The 11,888-nt window shown below is 47.0% G+C and overlaps 1 protein-coding gene across 1 annotated transcript; it reads left to right on the forward strand.

Moving 5' to 3' along the window:
* Window positions 1-218: 218 nt before the first annotated feature.
* bicra (BRD4 interacting chromatin remodeling complex associated protein) lies at window positions 219-9,947 on the forward strand. Its single transcript, XM_070906263.1, has 14 exons — window positions 219-259; window positions 354-399; window positions 897-962; window positions 1,184-3,268; window positions 3,454-3,642; window positions 5,264-5,884; window positions 6,389-6,581; window positions 6,680-6,777; window positions 6,925-7,059; window positions 7,167-7,216; window positions 7,312-7,460; window positions 7,548-7,642; window positions 7,741-7,846; window positions 7,940-9,947. The coding sequence occupies exons 1-14, from the start codon at window positions 219-221 to the stop codon at window positions 9,745-9,747; spliced, it is 5,682 nt and encodes a 1,893-aa protein (XP_070762364.1). The 3' UTR covers window positions 9,748-9,947.
* Window positions 9,948-11,888: the final 1,941 nt, after the last annotated feature.

The raw sequence follows: 11,888 nt of genomic DNA on the forward strand, positions 1-11,888 counted from the left end.
TTGTAGTTGTTCATCATCAGGTTTGGCTAACTCCTGTCAAAATGTGGTGTTGTCACATATAACGACAATATAATAGAAATGTAAATGTGTACACATCGTTGATACATTTATTTATTTGGGGAAGGGTTTTTTTTTTTTACAAGGCTTTTTTTTTCAGAGTGTATTGATAAAACAAATCATCATGGAATTTAAAGCCTTTTTCATCTTTAACAGTTGTCATGGATGATGAAGACGGCAGGTGCCTTCTAGATGTAATTTGGTAAGTTATTGCTGACACAGCACAAGATCACATTTATATTTGTCTCTTTTGTCATGTCTTGTTCTGTTCTGAATCATATTGTTTTCTCCTGCAGTGACCCAGAAGCTCTCAATGACTTTCTTCATGGATCTGAGACCCATGTGAGTATGAGAGTAAAAAAGTGAAATGGGTTTGTAATTGATGTGAAGAAGAGTCTTCACTGTATATATTTTAGTTGGGGCTCGCATGACTCTCTACTTAAGTCACTTTCAGATTACACGTTGATGCACTCTGAAACCCACGTCCTTCACTGCTTTCATTTATTTATTTATTTTTACTTGACTGCTTCCTCTGCTTAATGGTTGTCTTTGCTTTTTGATATCACAGCCTGTCTTCTCTTTTTGTTAGGCTAATTCACAAAATGAGAAATGCTAATACTAACACTTCCCAACTCTGTTATTCCCATCATTTTGCCCCTCTGTTGCTTATCTTTTCACTGGTTCTTTACAATCTGGGTTTTCTGGACTGTGTTCTGTCCTGTCCTTGCCCTCCTCCTCTGTTTGATGGTCTGTATGTTTCTCTGTCCTGGTGGCTTTTGCCTGCTGGTTTGGGTGCCTTTGGTTTCTGTCTGTCCTATCCTGGGTGGGTGTGTCTGTAGTTGGACACTGACGACCTTTTGGATGGTTCGAGTGACCCCTCCAGCTCGTTCTTCTCTACCACTGGGGTGAGTAAAATCCCCCAATCCTCTTCCTTCTGTTTTCTATCCATCTATGTAGCATGCATCTCCAAATACCCTCCCTTTCCACTAACATATCTACACTCTACCAGCTTTGATTTGCCGCGATGTGACAAGAGGTTTTTGTGGGGTTTCCATGTCTGCGTTACCACTTTAGTCATCAAAATCCATCCATCACCTGGCTTCACTTCAGTTCTCTTTCCTTTAAGGGCCATGTTCCAGAGGTCCAGCCTGCAGTCCAGCTGTCGGCCAATGAGCCGGCAGGCCTGCCCAGAGTCAGTGTTGACCTGGACTTCCTGGAGGATGAAGACATCTTGGGAGGATCCCCAGGTGGTGAAGGTGGGAGCAATGGCATTGGGACAAATCACGAGCCATGTGACATCCTGCAACAGAGCTTGGCTGAAGCCAACATCACAGAGCAAAGCTTACAGGAGGCAGAGGCTGAGCTGGACCTGGGCTCCTTTGGAATTCCAGGCCTTACGCAGGTGGTTCAGACACTACCTGATGCCAGCCTCTCTGGGGCTGGAGGCACTGCTGTTGGTGTAGGCATAGGTGTTGGTGTTGGGGGAGCAGCCGCAATTTTCCCTGGGTCAGCCCCGAGCACCACTGCTACTCCTCCCAATGCCACAGCTGACATGCTGGGGTCAGTGCTTGCTCAGCAGGCCCTTCAGCTCCAACCCCAGGTCATGAACAAGGCCATTAGTGTTCAGCCATTTATGCAGCCTGTGGGCCTGGGAAATGTGACGCTTCAACCCATTTCAAGTCTCCAAGCTCTTCCTAATGGGAGTCAGTCTGGACATTTGGGTATTGGACAGATTCAGGTTGTGGGTCAGCCTACAGTCATGACTATCAATCAGTCTGGGCAGCCAATCCTGGCTAAAGCCATGGGTGGTTACCAGCTGCACCAGTCTGGGCCAGAGGTATCAGGTGCTGGCTCTCAGGCGGGGCTTGGAGGCTCAGGGGGTGGACTTCTGATCCAAGGTAACAAAGCCACTTTGGGATCTCCAGCTTTAAACGGACCGGCTGTTTGTGTCAGCAGCACAAACAGCAGCAGTGGCGGTACAATGACTGCTCCTGCTGGGCTTTTGGGCTTTGGCAGCACCCCTCTAAGTTCAGGAATTGGACCTCAGACGCAAACTCAAGGCCAAATCATGCAGAACGTGATCATCCAGCGCACACCAACACCCATTCAGCCTAAACCCCCTCTGGGGGGAGCCATCCAACCGAAACTCTTCAAACAACAACAACAGCAGCAGCCACAGCCAGCACCCCAACCTCTGCAAAATGATGCCCACAAGGCTCTAGGGCTGCAGCAACTTCCAGTTTCTACTGCTCAGAATGTAGCCTTCCTGACAGGAAAACCAGGCTCTAACGTTGTCCTGAGTACTCAAGCCACAACACAAGGCACTCAGTTTCAACAAACCCTATTCAAACAACAAGCAGCACAACCATCTGGCAAGCCCCTCAGTGTCCACTTGTTAAACCAACAAGGCAGCATCGTTATTCCCTCTCAGACAGTCCTACAAGGTCAGAACCACCAGTTTCTCCTGCCACAGCTACAAGCAGGTGGGCAGATCCTTACCCAGCACCCTGGGGGTCACATCATAACTAGTCAGGGTCCTGGTGGACAGCTCATTGCAAACCAGATTTTAACGGCAAACCAGAACATCAACTTGGGTCAGGTGTTGACTTCACAGGGCCACCCTGGGGCTGCCCACATCCTCTCTGGACCCATTCAGCTCCAGCCTGGTCAGATGGGCACACCCACCCTCTTTCAGATGCCTGTCTCATTGGCTCAGAGTCAAAGCCAGACACAGACTCACACTGTCTCAGGTCACACCCAGACAGTCATACAGGGCATGCCAATCCAGAACTCCCTGACCATGCTTAGTCAGGTGGAGGGGCTGAGCCCTGCAGTCAGCCTTCAGCCAGCCCTGCAACCTCAGCCAGGTGGAGTCCCCAGCAGCAGCAGCACAGGAGCAGCAACCATGGCTCAAGGCCAGCCTGGAGAGTGTGTTACTGTGCTGGGTAGCTCCACAGACCAGGCTGCTCATCCCACTCAGCAGCATGTACCGCAATCCTCTATCCTTGCCATGCAACCGGCTTCCTCTGTGTCCACAGCTACCACAGTACCCACCTCTTCTCCGTCCATGTCTGTGTCCACCTCTTCCTCTGTCACAGCAGTGGGGCTGGTCCCCCCTCAGGCTCAGCACAGCCCAGGGAGGTTACTGTTCACCAACCAGGGCTCCAGTATGATCCTGAGCCCAGAGTCTCTGCAGATGTTCCTGCAACAGGTCAGTGTTCCACTCTTTGCACGTTTGCTTTAATTGTGTACAGTTAACATTGCCTTAAAAAATAATAACATGCACGGAGTGATAACTTGGTCTGACCTCTTTGGTGTACTATTTTACTCCCCCTTCCCTCCAATCCCCTTCCTCCCTCCCTCCTCGTCCTGAAATGGTAAATGTACTCCTATCAGGAGCAGCACCACCAAACAGAGAATGAGTCAACCCCCTCTGTGGGCGTACCAGCGTCTGTAATCGTCAGCAGCAACAGCATCACTGCTCCGGCCCCTGCTGTCCATGACAGCCAATTAACTGACTCTTGGGTGGGTCAGAGTCACAGCCCTTCCCCTGGCCCCTCCCACATGACAGCAGTGGTAAAGCAGGTAGAAATGCCCCTTTATGTCAAGCCCCACCCACTTGTTGCTGCTGCCGCCACAATGTTAGGGTATCTTACCTTTCCCCATCACTGCTCTGTACTCTTCTGCATTAGTCATTGCTTCCATGGTTCTCACAGTTGCTATGCAATCTAAGCTCAAAAATTACTCATGCGCTTGCAGCTTCTGTGTGTGTCTAACATTGCTTTGTTATATGTAAAGGCATGATCATTCCAGTTGTCCATATGTATTGTGTGTCAGCCACTGTGCTATTTTAATATTTAGCTGTATGCGGCTCTATAGAATATGTGACTGGCAATTAAGTGCCAGGTCTTTGTTTTCACTTTAGTGAATTGTTTAAGTAATTTGGTATGTTTTTCATCCATTCTAATAATACGTATGTATTTTGTAACGGAATACAAAAACCATGCTCATGCTTAATGGAAGAGCTACCAAGGTGCCAAGTGCAACTTGTTCACCTCTTTACTAACACTCTGCTCAGTCAAATTCAATCAACTCACCTTGCTCAATCAAATTCACTTAACTCACCTTCATCTGCTGCATTACCTTCCAATGATCAATCCACACCTCTCAACCCTGCACTTCTCATTTAGATTCTTATTTGCTTACGGTGCCACTACCCCTTGTAACTCCTAGTCTGACCAGTGTAATGACCCCCAAACGATAATTACATGCTCCCCTGACCCCAGTCCCTGAAGTCTTCAGATCACCTTCTACTTCACCATCACAGGCCCGCAGATCTTGAATTCTTGCTTTTGTGAACTGTTTTTCTTTTTTGCTCGCCAAATGATCATTGCTCCCTTTTTACGTCTAATCTTCCTCAAATGCTAGAAAAAAATCAGTGGGCTTCTACTACTTTCACTTCAGCAACTATTAGATTTTAAAGTCTAACACTTTGCTTTTGTATTGTTTGGTGTTGTTTTACCCACCTTTTGTGTAATTTTGTTTTGGGGTTGGGCGATAATTCCATATTTTTGTATATTGACTTTCAGTGACATTGTCAGAATCAGAATCAGAAACTGTTTATTGCCAAGTAACATACATTACAAGGAATTTGCTGTGGTCTGAAGGTGCTATTGTTTTGATAACAAATAAGTAGAATATAAAAGCTAAAATAATAATAATAATAATTGTGATAATATACAAATATGTTCATCATTTTACTTGTGTGCAAATTAACAGTTTCAAGCAAAGTGTGAGTAAACCCCCCAAAAATATAGCCAAAAATATGCTATTAGGGTGTTTGTTTTACATGTGTGAAGAGTTTTGTCTAATGCAATGCGTAACAGTGGAACACTGTCATTGTATTAAACATAATTTTAAGTGTTTTACACATAATCATGCATACATTTGCCATATCATAACATATATACTGATGTCAAAAAGATATTCTAATTAAGATTCTGGTATAGCCATATCGCCCAGCCCTATTTAGTATCTAGTGTCAAATCTTGAACCGTGTACTAGAATAATATTTACTGTGTGCTTGCAGAACCTTCAGTGTGTGTGTTTCTTGTGCTTGATGTCCTGATTTCCTCCTGTGTTGAAATATTGTTTGCATTCTTGAATCAAATAAGCATATCAGTATATTGTGCTTCCACTTCTTCAGGTACCATCCAGTGGACATAAGCAGCCTCTGAAGATCCAGGGCATGTCCCCATCACCGACCTTGACCACTCACACTACAGCACCCCCAGTTGCAGACAGCCCCCAGCCTTCCCAGTCTCCTCTCACTCTGAGCCAGCAGATCCAGTCACCACACCATCAACAGCAGTCGCATCCACCCTCTCAGCCTCAGTCTCAAACTCCCTCCCGCTCATGCACACCCTCATCTCATCCTCCGCTCTTTATTGTCCATAACCAAATTGCAGAGTCCCCCCAAACTGCTCCACAAGGCCAGCCGCAGCAGACACAGCCCCAGCAGGCACACATTCAAGTTCAGCTTCAGCCTCAGCCACGGCCAGCCTCACAGCCTGCCCCTTATCAACAAGATAGGCCTCCTATGTCACAGTCACCCAAGCCTCCTCCTGCACCACCTGCACAGCACCAGTTTACTGCTCCTCCTGTCAGCACTTCTGCCACTGCTGTAGTCAAAGCCCAGGTTCCCATCCAGGGCCTGACAGCAGAGCAGCAGCACCACCTGCAATTAGTAGGAGCGCAGATTCAGACCTTGTCAGGCATCACCCAGCCCTCACCTCAGCAGAAACAGCTGCTGGATAAACTGCACCAGGTATTGTCTCAGTTCACCACAAACTTCTCTTAATAAAACCTATTTGCATGCAATGAGAGGTCTTACCAGGAAAATAATCTTGTGTATTTTGACTTCACATGCTACTTTATCGCCTTTCAGCAGTTCAGCAATTGATCGATCCCTGCAATGCCAACAAATGTGTGCTGTAACAGTATGAGGTGGTTTTTCCCATTCTGAAGAACCCCAACAGTGTAGTTTTTTTTTTAATCCGATACAGTACATGGTGTTGTAGATTGCAATACATGTGATGCATGTGATGCATGTATGCAGTTTTGAACGTTTTCAACTATTCAAAAGAGTTCAATATTGAAAAGAGGGCAAAAACATCCCATACAGTACGTGAGTATACTCATATTGATTGGATTGGTGATCAACTTATCATTACAAACCAAGAGTCAGAGTAGGCTTTAGGAAACCAAATTTGTTCATCTAGGATTTCTTGTCTACAAAACGTGCAAGTAAACTGTCCTGGTGTGTTTTCAGGTCCAGCAGAACATCCTGCTGCAGGCCAAGCAGCCTGCTCAGCCTCAGCCTCAAGCCACCAGTCAGTTCAGCTCCCAGCAAGACGTGCCTGTTGATAAAGTGGTGATAGCATCATCAGCCAGCACTGGTACACCTGCTCAGCTTCCCTCATTGCTGCAGCCGACGTCGGTGCTCGTCAAAACTCCTGCTACAGGTTAGACACAATTTACCACTAATGATGTAAAATGGCTGGACCCTGAATACACCTTGAAGTATTCCCCTTTTGTAATGATTTATTTCCTCTTGTTTTAGCATCAAGTGACTTACAGGTATTCTCAGGAGCCCAAGGGCCAGCTGGAGCAATGGTGAATCAGACTGTCACTCCTGCCAGCCTTACCCAGCCTGCACAGGTAGGCAACATCACAAAGCCATCTCCCCCTAAGACATGCATGGTGTATTGTGTGTTAGCTCAATACTGAATTTCAAAGTGATAGTTTTTTTAAAATGTGTTCCTTTCATGCATTTTGTCAGTGTCTAACCTTCTTTCTGATTTTCAGGTTCAGCCAAAGCCAGGGGTGATCAGCTCAGTTGGAGGGATGACTCTGGGGAAAGGTGGGATGCAGATACAAGTGTTAGGAGCTAGTCTGACTCAAATGCCTGCTCCACAGCCCCCAGCTCCAGTACAAACTCAGGTAAAGAGTGTCACTGCATGTTAGTGATGTTCTTAAAAACTGGCTCTAATATTTAAGCTTCAGCTTGAAGGTTTAATCCCTGTTTTTCATCTTTGTTCATGTCACAGACGACAACAATGAAGATGCCTTTCAGTGCAGAGCCCAGCAAAGAAGCCAGGTCTGTGCCGCATGTATTTTAATGGCTTATTTTAACTTATAATCTTATAATGCCATTTTTCTAAATAGTATTTCTTTACGCATGCCTTGCTGCAGGATGCTAGAACAACTGAGGAAACAGCAGGGTTCAGTGCTTCACCCAAACTACAGTGCTCCTTTCCACTCTTTTGAGGACACACTGCACAGACTGCTGCCTTACCATCTCTACCAGGGAACTGCCAACTCTTCTCAAGACTATCAAAGAGGTAACAAACTCCATGGCCAACATACAGTTTAATACCTTTTTCCAAAATTCACAATCTTTATGAACATTGTTTTACTCTTGTGCACAGTGGATGATGAATTTGAGAGGGTCTCCTGCCATCTGCTGAAAAGGACCCAGGCCATGCTGGATAAATATCGCCACCTGCTCTTTGCCGAGTCAAAAGTAAGTTTATAAACCTGCATTCCCATCATATGCGTTGTTGTGGTCTCCTTTGTCCTGAATTGATTTTGAACTGATGTTTTTTGGTGTTTGAACCTGAGCAGAGACTGGGCCCTTCGGCAGAGATGGTGATGATTGACCGGATGTTCATTCAGGAGGAGAAGATTGCCTTGAGTCAGGACAGGATTTTGGCCAAGGAGAGACCAGGTACCCTACCACTGTGGCCATACATGGTTGTGTGGTTCTCTTGATCTACATTTGATGTATGATAATGATATAATTCTCTTTATTTAATTGCAGAGGAGTTTGTGGCAAACGCGCGCATGTTGGAGAGTGTAGTTTCATCCCAACAGAAATTGTCTTCTGCTGAGCCCACCTCAGTGAGTGGAGGTGTAGCTGCTGCTGTCCCTGCCCCAGCACCTGCAGCGCCTGTCCCAGCCACTCTTCCAAACATCGCCCCAAACCCTCTTCCTGCACCCACCCCATCTCCAGGTCCAGCTCCTGCTCCAGTTCCAGCTGCAGCTGCAGCACCTCCTGCCGCCCCTTCTACTACCCCTTTCCCCCCTACCAAACTAGTAATAAAGCAGGGTGGAGGCGGAGCCTCTGTGTCCTGGTCCAGCAGCTGTCCCCCGCCGCCAGCTGCAGCAGGCAGGTTGGTGGCCGAACCCACCAGCTCCTCCTTCGGTCGTGCTCCAGCAGCATCATCCTCTTTCTCCTCATCATCCTTCAACTCTCAAGTGGCCGATGATGATGACGCTCTCCCACAGAGAACCAGCAAACCGCCTATTAAGACCTACGAGGCTCGCAGGAGAATTGGCTTGAAGCTGAAGATCAAGCAGGATCAGACGGGGTTCAGTAAGGTGGTCCACAACACTGCCTTAGATCCAGTGCACACACCTCAACCTCAGCAGAGCAGCCAGTCCATATCCCAGCCTCAGACTCAAATCGAAGCTGCTGTACCACACCCAAAGTCCCACCCTTTATCAACTCCTCCTACTACAGTCATCAGAACTCAGTCCCCAGTATGCACTGCTTCTTCTGCCTCATCAGTCACCATTGCAACCACTCAGTGTAACCCACCGCTGAGAGGTAATGTTCCCCCCAATGCAGTCCCATCTTCCTCTACCTCTTCCTCTCATACTTGGTCGATGTCCACCTCCACCTCCTCCTCCTCCTCCTCTTCCACTCAAATGAATGGAACATTGGATCACCACGACATGGGTGGGGTCAAACACAATTCTGCCTCCACTGCCACTCCCTCACAGACAACTTGCCGTCTCCCCCTTCGTAAAACCTACCGGGAAAACATTAGTCCCCGGGTCAGACCTGGTGTCCCAGGGGGAGGAGACGAGAGTTTGTCCTACCCCAGGCCCACGCCATCACCCCCCAGGCATGAGGCCTCATCTCCTCCCTCAGAGCGGACAGTGATAGCCAGTGTGAAGGTGGAGAAAAGAGGCAGGGAGGCCTTGCACACTCACACAGAGTCAAGCCACGAAACGGGCCGTTTAGAGAGTGCAATGCAGGGGCTGGATGAAATGGACGAGGTGTTTAACCGTGGTATCAAAACCACTCAACACCACCATCTCCCACAGCTCCTAGACAGAGAAGGGGCAAAGGAGAGGGGGGAGGAGCACGCAGACCAAGAGACCGATGTAAGTAAATACAAGAGGGTGAGTGGAAAAAATAGACATAGGGCAGGTGGCACATTCAGGATGGACCAGCATGCCCCTGGGCCTCCCTCTCCGGAGTCCTCCTTCACACGAGACTCTTTGCTTCCTGCCAAACGCTGCAAGTCAGACTCCCCCGACATGGATAACGCCAGCTTCTCCAGCGGCAGCCCTCCAGACGACTCTCTGAACGAGCACCTGCAGTGCGCCATCGACAGCATCCTAAACCTGCAGCAGGAGCCCTCTGCCCGCATTAAAGGGGGCAACAGCAGGTCCCACCAACACCAAAGCCAGCGCCCAGCGGGCTCGGCAGCCTCATCCCACAGACCCTCAGTCCCACCCTCCTCCTCTGCTTCCTCGTCCTCCTCCTTGGCCCAGCACCCTCAGGTCGGTGGCCGTGGCCACAATGGCAGCCTGGTGCCCCAGACTCAAAGCAGATAACAGCCCCTCAGCCCCAGGCTGGACTGACGGGGGGAACTAAGAGACAGATTTGGAGGCAGGGGAAGGGGGGCACTGTGAAAACAGTATCACTGTACTACTCTGCCATGCTGTGTTGGCTTTGTTTGTCCATTTGAATTGTCCAGACATTTCTTTGTCATTTACAGCCTGAGTTAGACCCAAGGTGGAATAAGTCAGTGTGGTCAAAGGTAAAACTGACTTTGTGAATTACAGACTTGAAGATACCAGGCATTTTGTATGTGTTCTCTCAGCCAAGCTCAAATAACAAAATGAAATTGTCAGAGGTTGTTCTCTATTTCTTTCATCCTTTTTTACTTTTGATCTTTTCTTTTTCTCATTCAGTATTCATACATTCCTTTCATGTGGCCTGAGCAACAGTCTCTATCCACAGCAGCTCATCTCCTGGTTTAAATGGTGTCCCAGTGAGCATCAGGCAGCTCGTTTAGATCAGAAGTCAGCAACTTTTTGTAACTTGGCTACCTACAGCTGAGAATACAATCAGGTTCATAATGTAAAACGTCATAATACGCAGTGTCTCCCTTTACCAACCAAATTTAACTCTCTTATCACAAAGATCATGCTGCCCTACAGATGCAAACTGCACATGCTAAAATGATAGTCCACCTCTTTATCAAGAATGTATTTCTTTAGACAGTAAATATACCAGAAGGCTCAGTTAGACTGCTCACAAGGCAGCTGCTGTTTGGCTGCGACTGGCAAAATCAATTAGCCTCAACCTCCATTATGCCTGCATTTCATATCACATGCATTTTAAAGTAAAACATGTTGAGAAAATCATTTGGAAAATTTTTGAAGTTTTCTTTTTGACTGCTCTTGGGTACTGCCAAGATGTAAATGAAATGTTGCTTCTTATGTCAGATGATTTTCCAGGTTCTTGTTTTTAGACCACGCCTCCACACACACCTGATCCCTGTTGCTGATGATGCCAGGTTAGGACTTTATGCATTTCAGTCAGCAGGGGGCAGGCCAGTTTTAACTGTTGATTTTCTGTGTTCGCAGTCTGTTTGTTTCATCTTTCTGCCACTGTATCCCTGCCTCCCATGTGTGTTTTTTGTCTTTTTTAAGCCTGGTGGACAATTCAAACACAAACACAGCACAAGCATTGAAATGGAAAAAAAGGAACAATAATAATGTACAAAAAGACCGTAAGAGAATTTGAAGTATAGTATTACAGATTAATTTTGTATTGTATTTATTGTGTATAATGACACTTTTTAAAAAGACATGTACATTTAGTAAAACTGTAAATTAAACCTTGCTTCTTTTATGAAACATTGCAGGTCCTCTAGTCATTTGTCCAGCACTTTAGACAGTGATTCCTGATCTTCATGTTACATTCCTTCAGATGACTAATGATGACTGTAGTACTGTAAGATAGTCAGGAGGGGATGGTGGTAATGGTGGCGTTGGTGGGGTGTGTTCTCTATCAGACAGCCAGCAGGTGGAGCATGGATGTGGAAAAGTAGAGCTGGTCTGTGTGCTTCATGGCCTGGAGGGTTCACACACATTGGGAGGAGCAAGAGAGTTTAGACTGATGAGTGGAAAAACTGTCACATCTGTAAATGTATGACATGTTACAGTAGGCTGAGTAGAAACAAAAAAACAATTGAAAAACATGTAGGTGTTAAGAGGCCACAGCTGGAAGGGTGCAGCATGAGGTTGTGTTTATCGTTCAAAATATGCGTAAGGACACTGTGAGGTTATGTCATGTTAAAAAAAAAAAAAAAAACGACTCCACCCAAATTATTTATTCACCCCCCCTCCTCCACGTCCACGCCCTCTGACCACAGCTCAGCTCATCCCTGCCCTGCGCATAGTGTTAGTGCTGCCCACAGTGTTGCCAGGCATCACTGGAAGAGGAGGTGCATTAAACTAGGAGAAGCAAGCAAGGGGAGAGAAAAGTTTGCCTCAGAGTGGTGTGCCTGTGTGTCTTAGTGTTTGCCTTGTGCTCTTTCAGCAAGCAGAGTAAGGACCCTTGCCAGATCTGGAGCTCATCTGAAATACATTAAACCCTGGAGAAGAACGATCCTCTGTAATCTAGCTGCGCTGGTGCTCCACTGAAGGTTCCTATTTGCTGTCAGAGGTACACCCATACATGTAGC

This window comes from Enoplosus armatus, chromosome 5, assembly GCF_043641665.1.
Source record: "Enoplosus armatus isolate fEnoArm2 chromosome 5, fEnoArm2.hap1, whole genome shotgun sequence".
NCBI classification, from domain to species: domain Eukaryota; kingdom Metazoa; phylum Chordata; class Actinopteri; order Centrarchiformes; family Enoplosidae; genus Enoplosus; species Enoplosus armatus.

Excerpts from the sequence above, each read along its gene's own strand:
- bicra (XM_070906263.1), top strand. The coding sequence starts at position 219 with ATGGATGATGAAGACGGCAGGTGCCTTCTAGATGTAATTTG. Across the intron at positions 3,269-3,453 it reads TGCAGATGTTCCTGCAACAG|GAGCAGCACCACCAAACAGA; the intron begins GTCAGTGTTCCA and ends TACTCCTATCAG. Across the intron at positions 7,461-7,547 it reads TTCTCAAGACTATCAAAGAG|TGGATGATGAATTTGAGAGG; the intron begins GTAACAAACTCC and ends TCTTGTGCACAG.